An 18,185-nucleotide genomic window follows, 5' to 3' on the forward strand; every position below is an offset into this window, starting at 1 on the left:
AATTTGCATTTAAGTAAGAAGTAGGTCTTATTATAATATGTATAGGAGAAACAGCAGTAAACACGTAGACGTTAAGCAAATCATCTAACCATAAGAAGTTTAGACTATCTGGACTTGGTCTGTAGTTGCTACGCTTTTTTTTTTTCCCCCACTAACATCCTCTTTTCTTGTTTTGTTAGGTGCAGGTGTATAATTGCACTGAAATCAATATCAAAACTGGTGTACCTTTAGGGTCAGCAACATTGACAAAAACTTCTTTTTATCTCCAATCACCATAGCATTACTAACAATTGGGAGTTCTTTTTTAACAGCATCTTCAATTGGAATTGGAGGCACATTTTCACCTCCAGCTGTAATAATCAAATCTAGGCAAAAAAGAAAGGCTATTAGTTGAATTCAAATAAATTCTGAAGATCAGGTTAATGTCTGGATTGACCCACTTGTCCTATTCTGACATAAATAATAAGAGCGATTTTTTCCAAAGATAATATTTTCAAAGAACAAAGCCTATTGATTCATTATCTTCAAAATAAACATGCTAGTATTTTTCAAATATGTGCTCAAGTTCTCAGTTCTCCCTCAGTATAATGTATTTGCTCCAGACAATTTTTACAGAATCCAGTAACAGGTTAGTTATTCTCAAGGTACTGCTGCATAGTCTGGAATTCTTCTGTGAACGATAATCTCTTCCAAATCAGCACAGGACTCACTCTCTATTTTACTGTTGCTATCTCACCAAAAAGCAAGTTCATTGTTAAACATCATGATTAAAATTAATTCTTAAAGCCACCAAGAGGGGTCAGACAAAAACAAGTTACTACTGCAGGAAGGCTCCATGAAAGCAAAATGGAACCAAGGCAGACAGGAGTGTGCGGAGGAAGTCAAGATCAAAAAGAGGCCGTTTGCAGTGGAAGTAGCGATTCCTGCCCTACTTTTGACAAGAGAGGAATATAACAACAGACTGGAATCTTATTATTTTTAAGGTTTGTAAACAATGATAGTGATACCTTATTCTATTGATAAAGGAACGTGCTGCTTTTTTTTTTTTTATGCATTCATTCTGAAGTATAAACATATATTCATTGGAATTATTACAAATTTGAGTACTACCCAAGCAAATTCCAACTCTTTGCTTTCACTATACTGGTGACTTCTCACTGTACTCAAATAACAGTCTTTGGAGCATTTCAGAACATGCTTCAACAAATAACGCAGACAAATGGTATACCAGTTCTTTGTGTAATAATGCAGCTGATCGTATGTAGTCAGCATCAGGTTGGTACCCGATTCCTTGTCATCAATAAACACTAAGAATTTAGATACAATCAAGGAAATATAACACCCTTTCAGCATTCACGGATTTGGGCCCTACCACCTCTACTGCTCCCTGAGAACTATGATGAGAAATAACTTCCAGTCTATACTCATCCTTCTGGTACGGAATAGGCATTGATCTCCTAACTATAAAAGTTATTTCTCTCCCTAGTCAACACACTCCACACATTTGAGGAAGCACAAGTAGAGTTTATAGAATGAGAAACTTCTGTCAAACCACAGATACATACCAAAGTTAGTTCTGTATCCAAACGTTTAAAAGGTGGGTTGGTTTGTTTGGGGTTTTTTTTCCTTTCATTCCCGTCTTCCTTTTGCCTAAGTCCTTCTACCAATCTCTCTAGCACTTAGTCTTCCTTGTCTGAGATGTCACCTTTTTCCCAGCTGATCCAGACAACTGTAATAATTGTAAAAACTTTTTCCACACCTCCTCTAATACTCCCCCTGTACAGACTGCTCTAGCTATATCATTGTGCTTTGCAGCTAATTAGTCCTAAAACTTGTAAGACCTACAGAACCAAAGGAATAAGTCCTGTTTCAGTCACTAGAAGAAAAGTTTCTTTACTACCTTCTAGTAGATTTTACCTTATTTGGACTTGGATTTAAAAACTTTAATGAAACTGGACAGACAGTTATTTTTATCCTAGATGGTGTGCCTGTCATGTAATTTAAAGTCATTGTTATTAGTTCAACAATCAAGGAGGATATAAGTGAAACACAAATGTTATGACAGAATGAGACTAGGAGTTCCGAACTGCTATGCTAAAGGAAAATAAATCAGACAAGAGAGCAAGTTAAAAATCAAGATAGCTGCATTTGGTGCAGGCTATTAATAGTGTCTACTTAAGTTCTGATTCCTAACAGGACACTATGTCAACCTGTGACAAATTCACTCATCCGTGTTATCTCCCTAGTGATTCATCATATATTCTAAGATGATAGTTAGTCAATTTTTAAATATTCTTCAGTTACATCTCAGCTGTGACCAATGCCACTCTCTGAATATGCATCATGAAAAAAAAGCTTCCAAGTAAGCTAGTGGCCAGTCTTACTCACAATGAGACTTCAAGCTTGTACTATAATGATACCTGGATTTATTGCTGCAGCTTTAATGTTCCTTTCTGCTCTCAAGCTTCAGTACTAGTCTTTATGAACACATCACCTAAGGCATCAGAGGAACCCAGCTCTGACCCACGGCAACCCTTATATAACAGAGGGTTGTCTCTCATCACTGTCTAAACATTCTAACATGCAATTGAGACAATTTAGCAAGATTCAAAGTGAAACTGGGCAGCTTAGTGGATCATTAGAATCAAAGAAGACACATTAAACCTGCATTATTATTTTATATTACTAATTGTAATTAATACCGAATAAAGGTCTGGGAGAGAAAAAGCCTCATTGTAGGAACTGAATCATGTCCACCTATTACAGGTTAAAGGGAAACCTTCCTGAACATGGCACACCATGGTTTCCTCATAGGAAAATTTATTCTACCTTCCTATTAGGTAAATGCTGCTGGCATTAGAGGAAAGAGATTTAAAATGGGCCACATCTGACATATGACTGAACAGTGCTGAACATTTAAAAACATGGAGCAAGATTTTGCTTATCACCTTTAATTCTTCCAGTGACATAAAGAAACCCATCCTTGTCTAGTTTTCCTAGATCTCCAGAATGCAGCCACCCATCCTCATCAAAGGCTTCTTTTGTTTTGTCTTCCATATTCAAATAACCCATGAAAACAGTCCTTCCCCAGAAACAGATTTCTCCATTCCCTTCTGTATCTTTGTCCACCAGTTTCACTCTGCAGCCAGGTACTGGTTTACCACAGCTATTGGAGAAGAGCAGAAAAAACCACATGGGGCGCAGAAATATTAATCATCATACTGATAAGACAGCTAACACGCCAAATCCCTGAACCTATCAAAATATTAGTAACTATAAATAACACCCTGCTGTAAATGTTTGAAAGCTATGGAATATTAATTCACTAGGGCTGATATGTTAAGACTCTCTAAGCACTTTTTGTCTGTCCACCTTGCCCTGTACTTCCTGGGTTTTTTCCCCTCTGTATCTTCAGGCATAAAAACACTTTTGTATTCAAGGTCTTGCATTTGAAAGCTATCCTACCCTGGGCCAGGGCTAGGATATAAGTCACATTTAGTAACTGTGTTCCGCATATAATGCTGTAGATCACTTCCAGTGCTCTTGGCGTAGCATACTATAGAGGCAATGTGTTCAGCTTCTGACCTGGATGTTTTTTTGCCTCCCAAAGTCATAACAAAGTGGCAATGCATCGAGAGAGAATAAAATAAGCAGTAAGATCTTTGCTGAACTCAGTAAATACTCCTCTCATAGACGCAATGAAACATACCATTAAGGGAAAAGGGGGGGGGGGGGGGAAGGGCAGAACAAGAAAAAAAGGGAACAGGGAACAAGAAAAAAAAGGAAAGAGGGTACAAGGAAAAGAAAGAGAGAAAAAGTTACCTGTGCTGCCTGTAAATATAAGGCCCAGACAGGCAGTGTGGACCTGTGGTCTCACTCATCCCATAGGCCTCATACAGGGTGATATTCAGACCCAAGAAGAAATACAGTGTTTCTGTATTGAGAGGAGCAGCACCAGAAAAGTGCTTCTGACAGCAAGAAAAACCCAGTGCATCGCGTATTTTTGCAAGCACCAAGTAGTCTGCTAATCTTGTCCAGAACCGCTTAAAATCACTGCTGAGTACAACACACAGAAGGAGAGAGTAAGTCAGAGCAATCTGTGAAATTTCCAAAACAAAATAAGACACAAATTTTGTCTAGAGATATATTTGCCAGTTGGTTTTGGGTGTTGACAAAAGTTACATCAGTAAGAACAGGTTACATATTTGTTCTTTTTTAATTTATTCAGCGTTTTTCATTGCTAGCGAATTCCAACTTCCGAGGTGTTTGAATACTGCAAATACATAAAGAACCTATACAAACGTATCATATAAAATAAAGCTCTTGTATTCCTGATTCTTCATCAGTTAAATGTGTCCCTGAGAACCTGTACCACTACAATCTGAAATTTGCAGGATCTAACTGAGAAGCTGAACGATCAGACAAGCAAAGCAGCATCATTGCACTATCTTTTGGAATACCATTTTCTGTAAGCCATTTCACACTTCATTATGTCACGCTTTAAAGAACTTTGGAACAGGAAAGAATTGTGAATTAAGTTAATATTTTAATTTATACCATGTTCTTTATCTGGGCAATCTTATGGAGAAAAACACCAATGTTATTCAGAACAGAGATAATGTACTCAGAGCTCAGAGAATTCACAGGGGTTATCCCCGAGTTTCACTGTGGAGATGAGATATTCCTACTCACACCGTGCATACCCCAAACTGTCATGAGCCAGTCAATCTGGGCCGTCCCCCAAAAGTTCCACTACTCTCATACACCTCCTCCAACATCATGCCCTTTCCTCACACCAGTAACTAGCACTTGCACAGTCGCATCAGAGAACTCACCCAGCTGAAAACTAACCTGTTCAATTCACAGAACACCCAGAGCTGGGGGAGTATGTTCTCCGGGAGGATGGAGGGACATTTTTAACAATCACCCGTCTTTAAGATCAGCCTACTGGAATCGATTACTACACCCTCCTTCTTGCATTATGTTTGCTGTGTTGCCAGGCCAAATTTTACCTATTTACACTTAAGAGTCTCACTTCATAGTTTATTACAGGCATATAGCTACTCTTCATGCTGACGGAAATCTCACCCATTCTAATACATACCTGCTTGAGCAGTTTAGGTTTCTCTCTAAGCTAAGTGACATAGCCCATGACAGCATTTTCTTCTTCATAAATCCTGACTGAGCAGAAGCATCCTTTAATTTCTCCATGATCTTCTCCCATACTCGGGGAACTCCCATGTGAGATGTTGGCTGCACTTCTTTTAGTGTGTTGATCAAGCTGCCCTGTTAAAATCATTAAGTCGTTTCAAAGCATTGCAAAAGGTCCACAGCAGCAACAGAGGTTTAGTGATGCAGTCTGCATCTTGCCATACTAACATGTAGAACATCACTAAACATGTAGGATATAAAGAAGGACTACTGAATCTATTTCAGTTAGACATAGGCACTAACATGTGCCAGCTCTGACACATCAGGGGAGGTATGTATACAAGAAGAAAAATGCACAAGTGGTTTAGTTCCTTCTGCCTCCCCTTCCTCCAAAAATTGCTTATATGTCTTTTGCTTGAGATGCATACTCTTCTGCCTTAATAGAAGCTTATGGATCTGAATTATGTATTTTAATTGGAGTCTAGCACACTGGATCACAAGTCTAATGGATTTTATTTTTCCATAATTCTTAGAATAATGGACTCTCAGCCTTCATCCTCTGCACCTCTTCAAAGATCACCTTCTCTCCTTGGGATGCTTTCCAAGAGGAAAAAGTGCAACCTTGATTAGGTGTAATACAAGACAGATACCTTTAGAGCATCTGGCTCAGCAAAGTACACTTGCTCTCCCCATTTGATTCCCGTCCACAGGTCATATATCTGCGCAGCTATGTGGCTGAGTGGGAGATAACTGACTATAGACTCTTGTTGGACCTCTGCAGGTTGCATATCTCCTGCTCTGCTGCAATGTGCGGATGTCCAAGTTATCTGTTTAAATAAATAATAAAACACATTAAGTATAGTGGATTTTTTTCTTTTTTTCCTTTTAACACAAACTAAAGATCCTCCTACTATGCTAATGTAACTATGAGGAATCTGTGCTGACAGAAATTGCTGAAGACATTGCCATCTTTCACAACACACCAGGTTGTCAATTCCCTGGGGAAAACTCAGTTAAAAGTAAGATGAATTTAGCAGCAACACAGACTTGCAGATAGCATAAATAAATGCAGTCTTTCTGCTGCCTGAGTGGGCTATGAACTCCCCATGCCCTAGTGACACACTGAGCAGGGCAGCCATGGGCTGGATAGACATGGAGTAAACCAGTTTGCCCCTTTTTTTGCACCTCTCCTGCTGTGCATACTTTCTATCAAGCTGGCACTTTTCTCTAGTGCTATGTCTACATATTTAGCTGAAAAAGAACAATAAATCCTCAGTAATCAAAGTGAGCTCAAAGGACAGCTTAGTATCAGCAACAAGCTCATTGTCTTGTACTGATCATCAACCTGGCTAAGCACTAATGAGGAAGATCGCAGCTGTATTCTGCCCCTCTGGAAGCCTCTGGGATATTCACCACAGTGGTTCACAAGTGACGCTCTCATACATGCACCCCCCCATGAGCGGCACTGCATATGTGAATATTTTTGAAGGTTTGCTGCTTGACTTGGTGAAACTGGATGATGTTTTCCCCCCTTCTTCCTAATTCCCACTTTATCTCAGAAGATGCAGTTCAAGGATGCTAAATATGCCTATCTTCATTATCAGAATATAGCATAAGGAAGATCCACAATTATATGTAATGGTATGAAGGGGGAGAGAAAAGATACATGTGCACAAAAGAAAAACACACAACCAACCAGCTCCCCCCCAAAAAAAAGAAAACACCCAACAAAAAAGAAATACAGTTCTTTCTCAGAGTCGTCTGTAATCTAAAATGGGTAGGGCGGGACACAGAAATGAGATTATTCAAGATGGCAGGAGAGAGATACAAGTCACATGCAATACCTGTTATCACAGTATATTCCTGCCAGATCCTTTTCTTTGTAATAAATTAGAAGGTACGAGTGTACGTTTGCTCTAAGGAAATACAGATTCTCAAGAGAGGTTTTTAAGGAACAGCATGTTGTGGCTATGGGAGACCTAGACAGTAGGCAGAATGCGATGTCTTCAAGATGTGGCTATATTGATTGTGTATCCTCCTTATCTGCCAAGCCTTGCAGCACACAGGCACACTCACAGATCTGTGTGGCTGCATGTATCACTGACTCAGCATTGGTTTTGCACATGGACAGCGGCAAACATCTCTTGACTAAAGAAGGCAGCGGCACAGCTACAAGCAAGGCATGTTTTCCACTGTTCATCAACAGTGGAAAAAATAGCCTGTTTGTGATCAGCAGCCAGGAATAGCTTGGCAGCTAATGTGGAAATGACACCAGACTCCTTTGAGATGGAATAGCACAGGATCTGCAACGTCAGATCAGTCTTTTTGTCTACCAAGTCTACATTCTGCTTCCAGATACTACCGTACTAATTCACTACCTTTGGGTAAATTGCTCCTCACAGCGTGCATGTCTGCAATAGTTTCTGTTTTATTTTAAGAGGAGAGGACATAACGTAGCCCAGATTGTCTACATGTTCAGAAAGGCTCCCTACCACTTTCCACTACTGCTCAGCCACCTGGAAAGAAAAATAAATGGAAAAAACCAAACCGACCATACTTCAGATCTTTGCTAGCAGACCTCTGTGGAAAGTGCTTTTTGCAAAAAAAGACTTTGCTTTTTCTCTATCACTGGAAAATTTTCTGTTTGCAACAATGCGGATGGGGCTGTTGTAAGTAGCAGCACTATACACTAGAGTGGTATTATCCTCCCGTGATGTAGAGGACAAAGTCCAGGAATACAATAATGCCAAAGTAAAAAAAAACACCACCACCACCACCACCAACAAACAAAAAAAACCCCAACAAAAAACAAACACCACCACATATCCACCCCCAATTTTAATAAAATTTGCAAAAGCAGTCTATCAGGCTGTTTTGATAGAGGCTGGCTGATGTATATGATTTGTTTGTTTTAAGATGACCTGTGACATCACCTGAGAAACTTTATGGCAATGTGTGAATTATATTTATGAATATATGCGTTATATCTCACAAGAAAACCAGTGAATGAAAAATTCATATTCATAAGAAACTGTTCAACCTTGTGAAGTGCTAGTTTGAATGGAGTTTCATTCTTTACCTTGCTTATACTTTAGCAGAAACAGCCGACTGCATTTTGAATATTGCTTTGTAGTACACTATCCATGTTGCAAAAGCAAAATGATTTCAAGGCTCTAGTGTGTACCTGTCGTTTCAGAACACAGCAGTAAATATCCTCATACTTTTCTGGTTTTATGCTAAAGGAAGAACCTAAAGTACATACATTGTCATGACTCAGCATGGCTCCTTTTGGCTTCCCAGTTGTTCCAGATGTGTATATTAGCACACAGCATTGATTCGGCTTTTGGGAGTTAATAATATCATCCAAAGTAGTATCAGATATGTCACCTCCCAACTCCAGAAACTCTTCCATCTAGAACATGTAACAGAAAATACAGAATATCAAATGTATTCTTGCACGTGGGAAAGATGCAGTACCTTATCAGTCTCAAAAATGGCAGAAACTTCAGTGCTCTGCTCTGAATATTTTTCCAGGGCAAGTTTCCCCAGGTCTTGCCTATGTAAGAAATATGATAAGACTAGCTTAGAACTTTATGTGCTATTTGCAAATAGACTATGTAAAATTGTGCTGTTATGAGTCTTTTTCAATGTCTAAGAAGGGAATGGTAATACTATTCCTCCTCCAAGATAGATACTATGAACAAATCATAGAGGCTAAAATTCTCTTACTATCTTCACAGTGTTAGAATGATTTGGAGTCTTATTTAAAGGGATCTGGATGTACCGTTTTTAAGTAAAAGTACATTTGTAACATTCCACCTGTAATTCCTTGTCCGCTATATGATTACAAATATAAATATAAAGCAACTGGATGAAAACTCCTTTGCAAAAGCATCACTATCTAGACATGTGAATGTTTGCCCAAATTGTCTACTATTTTATAGCAAACAGAGCATATGACGCTGGTCACAACTTCCATTCAAATTTGGCTCAATCTAGAATGAGCTAAACCTTTTATGATGCTGGACTTTTGTGCCGCACAAACTGGCCCAGAAGAATGCTGAACCTGATCCTCTATATTATTGGTTGCTCCCAGCTACTTCTATTGCATTCATCTGATATGCTGCTAAGTGTACCATTTATTTCAATGCTAATTGAAAACTAGTATATAACAGAATTTTTAAAGAAAGTCAATAACCAAACTGTCAGTTTCCCATTGGAATTGGATGATTCGTACTGTGCCGCAGAACTGCATAATTCAAATGCAAGATGCAGCACCTCCATTCTTCAATGATTTCTTGGAGATATACCTAGGACCACATAGCAGGAAAGGGGGTGATGCAAAGTACAAGCAGAGGTAAAAAAGGAGAGTCTGTGCCTGAGGGTTCATTGTTTCCTTCAGACCTCTGTGATTGCCAGCGTGCTACTAAGGTTACAATAGTCAGCCTCTGTGGCACCTAGACTTCCTTTTCTTGGTTGGCAAGGCTGTCCTAAGGATTCTTCTAATTAACAATCACCAGTTTTACACTTTCTTCCAACAAACTACATTTAAGAAAATAGAGGCAGTACAATGCACAGCTCTATAGCAAGTAGGGGATTTGTCACATTCTACCCCTTCCCGCAGAATGTGGCCACAACAATTTCACTAGCTCCTCGAAAGTCTGGAGGTGTCAAGGATGTAATTACATCTATGTGACTTACCAGTTGTTCCTGTTTTCCTGACCTGTCTTCTCATACTAGAAAGCGTTAATGACTCTGAACCTGTTGCCTAGGCTTTGTTTACTGAACAGCACCTGCAACAGAGCGCGCTCCCATTCCACAGAGTGTAAGAGGTACAAACAGTCACACGCACTACTGGCTTTGCATTTGCCTTCTGGAAACATGCACTAGGTCACTGACCCAGGCCTCTGCCCTTCCTGCGGCGATTGCTCCTTACATGTCAGCTGTCAACTTGTGACACAAATCCCTTTTATCAAATGCCATGTGGTTCAGGTGGTTTGCTTTACATCAAACCTAATAAACAATCATTTCTGCCTTTGGTGATTTGATCTCCGATTTTTCCTTTAGACGATACAAACGATGGCAACTGTCAGACACTCTCACCGCTACCCTTCTGCATTGAGAAAATGTGTCCAACATGACTCCTGAATAGGAGTGTTTTCAAATACATCAATCCTCAGGCATTTAGGTTTCAGCAACTGAATGTTGTTCCAGAATTAATTGCTAGTCCTCATTCCTTTTACTAAGAAATATACATAGTAAGATCAACTTTGTATTAATTTTTTTATTGTACTGAGATGCAAGGCATACTCTATACCAGTATGTACAGTATTATAACAGTAACTGTTTATTTTTAACAGTTATATGCTATTCAACATAGCAAAAGAAGATAGGATTAAAACAAGTGCAGAATATTTTTTCTTGCATACCTAGTAGTCCCTCCGATTATCAAAACCGCAAATAGTTTAAAATATTTCTACACTATTCACTCTTTGTTACTATCTTCCCCCACCCTGAGCTGAAGTTTTTCAGCCTAGAATCTGGTAATTTGTAGTCCACTTAAATGCTGATTTTTGTATGCTTATTACTTAAGTATTTTCAATTACATTTTCAAAATATATTGGAATAACATGCTTACAAAAATCTGTTATGTTCCAAGTGCTCATATTTCTTAAATTAAGGGCTGGACTTGTACCACTCAGAAATTTCTGATCCTGGCTTTGTCCCTTTTTCTGTTTTAGTTTTACCATGTGATATGAAGATTCTACACATATTAAGAAAATGTGCTCCTCTGTGTAGTCAGTAGTTACTTCTCCTCACTTGTTGCCTACCACCAGAAATATCTGCTTCAAACAAAATGCAGCTATCATCTGTAAAAGTACAAGCATTTTCATGTTCTTGGATCCAGTGTAAGTAACCACAATTCAGTTTTCACTGGACAAGTTCTAACGGTTTGAGAGTACGCATTCCCACCTGAAGCCTAAAGGTGCCTTGTTAGTCCAGTCAAGTAAAAAGCCAAGACGACACAAGACAGGCAGTTAAGCAAGGCAGCTCTAATTTTAAGCGTCAAGTATCAAATATGAAGTTACAGGTAAATTAAACAGGAAAAGCTGATGCAGCTTTTGAATGTGTTTGCTGCAACACAGCAATGCATTCTAAATGGTAGACATTCCACAGATTAAACATAGTAGAAATTAATCAAATAAATAATACCCATGAATTATAACTGTTATAGCATCCACATACCGTATACAAATTTGGATGTCTCTCTGGAATGGAGTCCTTATATAGCACAATGGCTTTCAAGTGTGGCAAGCGATTCCAGATCTGTTGGATTTTTTAAAACAAATTTATTATTATTCATATCTCGTATGTTTGGGGTTTTTTCCCCACTAAAATACTGTAATGGCTTGACAGTCACAAGAAAACTCCTGTTTCCCTCCACTCTCAAATATTATCCCCTAAACTCACAACCAAGAGAGGGGAAAGGAAAAAAGGAAAAAAAAAAAAGGAGGGGGGGAAGAAAGACGCTACACAGTCTGCTCTAGAAAATCTGGTTTCAGTCCGAAGATTTTTAAAAAATACACCAGAAATGGCTCCTCAGAATCCTTTCTCATAATGCACCAAAGGGCACATCAAGGAACAGTCTAGGTCAAGCTGGAAGCTGATCATAGCTGCTGTAGTTACCAATAAAGACAGAGGAAGTCCCTCAGCAAAAACTGTTGTTAAACTGCTAAAAAACATTCTACCTTCTTCAACAAAAAAAGAAAAGGAAGGCATATGCACATTTCATGGATAAATAAAAAGCTGCAGGCTTACAGGCAGACAGAAATGGTTACTGCTTTCAGTAGCTCTTCCTCTGCTTCACATGGCCTGCAGAAAGCATTCGTTTCACTGAACTTTGTGAGGCCCGGTGCCTCATACATGCCTTTGAATTAATCACATTTGGAACTGATGTGATTAATCTGCGCTCATACAAAAGCAATGGCATTACAGTAGCCATTATGTATAAATTATTAGAAGGGTAACGATTGAAAAGATATTATTTTAGTCTTGGGTTCTTCCAGAGAAAAAGTTTCAAAAAACCCCTAGCTGGATAAAGCAGTGTTGGCCAGAGCTGTCTTGTCTTTTTCAGGAGAGAAAAGTGTATGCATCAAATTCCTCGAGTTCTTCAATTTATAGTCTTCTCTCTGTGTTCATGGCAGCATAGCCTGGTATCTGGTCAACGACACCGCAAGAAGGCTTGTCTGATTATATGCTTTTCCAGAATAATTATAGCAAAAAATCTCTTCCTCCAAATCGCATATAAAACAAAACCACAAAATACAAAGCAATTAATGTGTAACTTATATGAATTACATTGGAAAAAAAATCTACGTGTATTTTCTCTCTGGCAGGTACATGTTTTTGGCAGAGAACTCCATCCTGGAGAGCCCCCATGGTACAAGTTTGATGACTTGTCTCCGGCCACGGGCATCCGTCAACATCTTACTGACAGACAAGCCCTTTCCAGAGAGCTGCCCTGTGCTCCTCCGCCAAGTCATGCAACAGGGATCTTTTCGTCAAGTTGTTTTTTCAATCTGGCACCCTTGCAGAAACCCACTCAAATCTGCCAAAGAGTTGTGTCAAAACTTGACTTTTCACTTGAAGCGTCTCCTCCTTTCTCACTGAAGTCTATCTCATGTCAACCATCATTCTATCAAAGTGCAGTAAACTCAACAGCTTAATGGTTAATATTACTAGCAGGAAAAGATGACATTTTGGAAAGAGGAAATTCTAAACGCTAACATCCTTAATATTTAAATGGAAGGCTGTTACAAACTTGCATCATCCTAATCTCTTCCATTCAAGTGGTCTGTGCTTTTCCAAACAGAATCATGTGGTAACATTATAAAAATGTGATCAAAATGTGGATTCCCCTCCCAGGTAAGTTTGCAGTGAACCAGTCAGTGAGCTCTCTGCTGGAGAAAATCAGAACTGCTTACATGGGAGCCACTGACACTACAGAGAACCAAGCTGCAAGTTACCCAAAAGCTCAAACACCACGTACCGGATTTCCAAGTAAGAACGCCCCCATGAAAAGTTTCACAACAGTGAATATGGTATTTTGGACCAATACAGCATCGAGAAATGGGAAAATTATGGCTTCTAAGTAACCATTCAGCCACCTTGTACCTGCATTATTTTGTCCAATTGTTTCTGATTTTCCACAACCATGACATTGGTTTTGCTGTCATGAGCAATGTAGTGGCAGGCCTCTGGAGAATTCGTTGTATATATTCCTGTGACAATTCCTCTGTATCAAAAATGTATATAAATATGTATATAAGAACATATATTTACATATATACACACACATACATGCACTTCTAAAAGAGAGTAATAATCAAATATCAGTTGAAAGTTGAAAAGGGCATGACAATGTGGAAGTAAACAGCAGCACAGCTGTCATGTTTGTGTCAAGTATTCAGATATATATGGATATCTCTGATATATGCACACTGCAAAAACTAATCTCTGAACTCTATTCAGTAGAAGATGCTGTGGGCTAAGATTCAGCTTTTTAACCCACTTGAGGCTACACAAGAGTTAGCTCAGGAAGTGGTAAAAAAACCCGCTTACACCCTCCTTCTGTTCAAGCTGCATATAGATACCAATTTGAATTTCACTGGCGCAGAAACAGCTTAAGAGGTAAAATCCAAATTGTATAAACAGGTATGAGGACAAAAGGAATCATGCTAGCTAGTCATTTCATCTACTTGGACATATCTTGCTGTAGACAAATATCATTAATATAAAACAGTGTCTCATCTGTTTCCCATATCTTCGAGTGATAAAATACTGTACAATAGCTTCTGTGTGACTGTCACAGTTAAGCCCATAGCAAACAGGATCAATTTATGAGTGTCTGAACTATTCTGGATATCCTGAAAGCTATGAGACTCCAAGATATGACACCAAATACTGATTTGCTGCATTTCTGGACCTAGCAAAACAGAAATCCCCAAATTCCCCACAAAATCAGCCAAACAAAAATCTTACCCAGCAAAAACAGCTCCAACAGCTGAGATGAACCATTCTGGAGAATTAAATCCAAGGATCGCTACACTGTGGAATCGTTCAAGACCAAGCTTAAAAATAGTAAGCATAAGCTTATATAATATAGGCACACTGGAGAGAAACATATAGCACGAAACATACATACAAATATGAACCACCGAAAGTTTTGATTTATTTATTATTTCAGTATTGACAAGACATGTCCACACACATCTCTATGTTGGTATCCATAGCAAAGCCAGTATTTATAAGCAATTAACATAATCTAAACTTTCCACTACCTTCTCCTGTTTGGTTGAGCTCTGTTGTCCAGAAAGGCCCCAAATCCAAAACTTTTCTATATGAACAAGAGCGTAATGAGTAATAATCTTACCCTATGTATAAAATGTTTTAAAATTTGTCTTTATCTCGCCAAATTCATGACAGTGTTGCTTTCACTTATTTTTCTTTTTTTAATCTTGAGGCCTTATGCTGAGCTTTGTACCCATGCCCCGGTGAGACAGCATAATACAGCAGCTCTTCGCTTGCAGTCACGTTCACTAACAGCAGTGTTACTTCTGACCAAAACCAATTTTCATCATTATTATTTCAATAAAGAATATGACTGCTGACCTTCAATTAATGGGAAAAGCACCTTATATTGTGGGGGGGGGGGTTTGGTTGTTTGTTTCTTCATTTTTGTTTGTTTGTTTAAGGAGACAAAAGGAGAAAAAGGAATTGGTGTTGTTTCCTGTACCTACCTTCAAGAAGCTCTTGGCCGCTTTCCTGGAGAGGTAATAATACTCTGAAAAGGTTATCTTCTCCCAGTTTCCATTCTTTTTGCTGGCCAAAGCATTAAGGGATCCGTATTTTTCTAGGCTCTCCTTGAACATCTGATGAACTGTTATGGGAGTCTGCGGACATGAGTTATCTATTCTCAGTCTGACTCTGCCATCAGCAAAGGAAGTCCACAGAGACTCTGGAAAGTGAAGCATTATCATCAAGGTATTGTATCATTGAAAAATACCTTGTGGCTCTGTAGCAAAAGACAAGAGGATTGAATAAAGACTGCAGGGACTACGCACAATTCTGCTACTTCCCACCTTTTGAGAGAAGGGCTTTCCAATTTTATAACTAGCAAATAGTCCATGTAGAAAGAGGAATCTTTGTTTCTCACGCTTTGTTCCGTCTCTTGAATAGAAGTGTCACCATACAGAATTATGCTCATCTTCTGTGTGTTACAGGCACACCACTAATTCTAGAAGAATCTGTTTGCCCATGTCAGCCCTGCACGACCCACTATCCCTTGAGCTAATGGAGTAGCTGGTGAATCAGGCTACAGAGATCTGAAAGATTTGAAACCTCTGTCCCTGTTCAGCACCCAAGCTCCTTTTGCTTGTCATAGCTCTTTCTGCCCTCCTTCCCCCCCAGCTATTCTCCTTCGTTCCTGCCCCTGTTCGCACCCACTTCCCAGAGGTTTTTTCCCCTCTGTCATCTGCCTGGTGTTCTAGTATGTATAACCACTCCACGCACTCCTGTCGTGCCCTATTTCCACATCATCTTTCACGTTCTGCTCTTGCCTTCCTCACCCTGTCTTTCTACCATCCACTTTTTTCCCCACCCTGTATTTTTCCTCCCCTTCCTTGACAGGACACAGACACAGAGCACCAGCTAATGTCACTTGGCTCTCACCACTGGTGCCAAGGACCGGGGCAGTCCCTGGCATTCACAAGAAACAACTGTCTTAAAGATTCTTCTTGGCTTTTGCAAACCCAGCAAGAAGCAGGCTGAGTATAAATACACTCCTTAGAGAATCTAAGGGCTTAGGAAGTTGGCAAAATTTAAGTGAATTCTCACACGCAAGACAAAAAACCCACTCACGACTGCCCTACCAAACAGTTAGTTCCTATACTTCTGAACAAAATAGTACAAGAACATTTTAAGAACAACATTTTTTTTTCTTAGATTTACTTTCATAAACGAAGAAATATTTTTAGCATAAGCATAAAAAAGATATATTCTACAGAGAGCTGGTGGAAAAATTTGGCTTACGTTTGTCAGGATTCAGAGTAACAGAAAATATGACTTTTTGAAGTTTCTGATACAAGTTAATATGCACGATTGTCTTTTAGCACACTTATGGAAAGCAAAAGCTGTACAGAAAGCTTAGTTAGTATTTATACTGTTTCCTGGTACCTCAGTGGCTGAAAAAAAGCAGTTCTAGAGTGTTCAAAAGTACAACATGCTTCACATCCCTCTCAAATGCTGCTCCTCTAATTGCCTCGCCAAGGGCTTGGAAACTCTCTCTCCGAGCATTTCTGGCAATATATGAACACATCAACCATAGCTGGATCCGCAGGAGCTCTTTAGAACACACTTGCAGCCTCCCTCAAGTCAGGCTTGCAACCTGCACAGGTAACCAGAGGCACAGCAAGCTACTGTAACCTCAAATGTACATTAAAACAACCAAACATCACAAAACCGACTTTCTCTTGCATTAAAAAAAAAGTTTAATTACTTAGCTGTTTAGAACAGCTCACTCATTATCAGCTGTTAAAGTTCAACTAGTAAACTGAAAGATACCAAACACAATCTAGTTTGCTGCCAGTATTCTGTGAAACTATTTCTGAAGATTTCACTGGCCCGTGCTATATCCTAGCATGCACAGAGCATTGGGGGGATGGAATTAAAAAAAATTCACCTTTCTACACCCTCCCAGGTAAGGAGGGTAAAACTCTGGTGCAGAAAGTGAACTAAGCAGTCAAAGCTGTGATATATGTCAATCCAGGATTAATGTTCCTGACTCACATTATGTTCCATTCATGTTCCTGACTCACAGTCTTGCATTTGTTCTCTTGACAAACAGAAAGTAATAATGACAGCAATAAATACAACCAAAGCTGCCTAATCTCCATGTGCCTTCATCATCTCATGTGTAAATTGCATATAATGATTTTCAAAACATAGGTGTGGAGCTTTGCTTAGGTCAGTGGAAGAAAGGCATCATGAATCCAGACAGTTTAAAAAACAAGTAGCTATAAAGTATTCTAAGTAAGACAGCCTTTATCAAAGTCTAAACAGTGGCACCCAACAAATATTTTACGAGCAGTGAAGGCAAAGCAGGTGTTTCTGCACTTATTCCCAAACCTGGTGTGAAAACGATGACAGATAAGACCTGTCACAGACAGAAGCTAGCATTAATCCAAATGCTACTTTTCTGCAGTGACACACCAAAGCCCAGATGAAAAACCTCTGTATTACATTCCAACTTCTAAACCAGCAAAGATGGCAGGGATTGCAGGTGTGGTTGGGCACAGGTGGGCAACTGCTCTGTTGATAACAAAGTTGTACCATACAGAGCAAAAATACAACATTTTAGCCCATGTATTACCAAAAACGTTCTTGAACAAAGAGTATCTCTCTTCAAGGGAACTGAAAATATTAGCAACATTCCTACAATAACATTACAAAAGTTGCATAATTACTACCGTTTCACTGCAGACATACAGTAGACAACAAAATAGCTTCCAGAGGAAAAGAGTGAATATCGGTCAAATCATTGCAATATCTATACACAGAAACCAAAAATGTACTTTGAAACTGGGTCTCCTTTTGCTTTTCCTTATGCAGTTTTTTTCCTGGTGTCAAAAAGGTATCTTTCTTTGATACCAAAGACTAAGAACAGAATCAGTTCCACAGAGTTGCAGAGAATCACCTTAATAACACAATATATATATCACAAAGGAATATAAACTTGAATGCCCATTCAGTGTCTGCTCTTGCATGTATTTGCAGGTAGAACTTAAATAAAAATACTTCCTAAATTTAGATAAGCCAAATAATTCTAAATATCTAATTATTCTGTCCCATAGTATTTGTAAAAACAGCAGAACATGAACAATAAGTTCTGCTGTCACTTTGCAGAGGGATTTTGAGCAGAGGGTTTGTTTTTCTCAGAAAGAGCCTAGGAAGGAATGCCTGGCTAAATATTGAAT

At 39.0% G+C, this 18,185-nt stretch overlaps 1 protein-coding gene across 1 annotated transcript in view; it reads right to left on the bottom strand.

Moving 5' to 3' along the window:
- ACSBG1 (acyl-CoA synthetase bubblegum family member 1) overlaps positions 1 to 18,185 on the bottom strand; it is a gene marked incomplete at both ends in the record, with an annotated part of 109,697 nt that overhangs the window by 75,888 nt on the left and 15,624 nt on the right. The window contains 10 exons of the mRNA XM_082005082.1: positions 226 to 365; positions 2,949 to 3,166; positions 3,823 to 4,056; positions 5,105 to 5,286; positions 5,802 to 5,978; positions 8,414 to 8,563; positions 11,398 to 11,478; positions 13,327 to 13,447; positions 14,194 to 14,282; positions 14,952 to 15,169. Of these exons, the coding sequence (XP_081861208.1) occupies positions 226 to 365; positions 2,949 to 3,166; positions 3,823 to 4,056; positions 5,105 to 5,286; positions 5,802 to 5,978; positions 8,414 to 8,563; positions 11,398 to 11,478; positions 13,327 to 13,447; positions 14,194 to 14,282; positions 14,952 to 15,169 (1,610 nt within the window). The remainder of the gene's footprint in view (positions 1 to 225; positions 366 to 2,948; positions 3,167 to 3,822; positions 4,057 to 5,104; positions 5,287 to 5,801; positions 5,979 to 8,413; positions 8,564 to 11,397; positions 11,479 to 13,326; positions 13,448 to 14,193; positions 14,283 to 14,951; positions 15,170 to 18,185) is intronic.

Source organism: Phaethon aethereus (genome assembly GCF_964289735.1).
Source record: "Phaethon aethereus genome assembly, chromosome: 12".
NCBI classification, from domain to species: Eukaryota; Metazoa; Chordata; class Aves; order Phaethontiformes; family Phaethontidae; genus Phaethon; species Phaethon aethereus.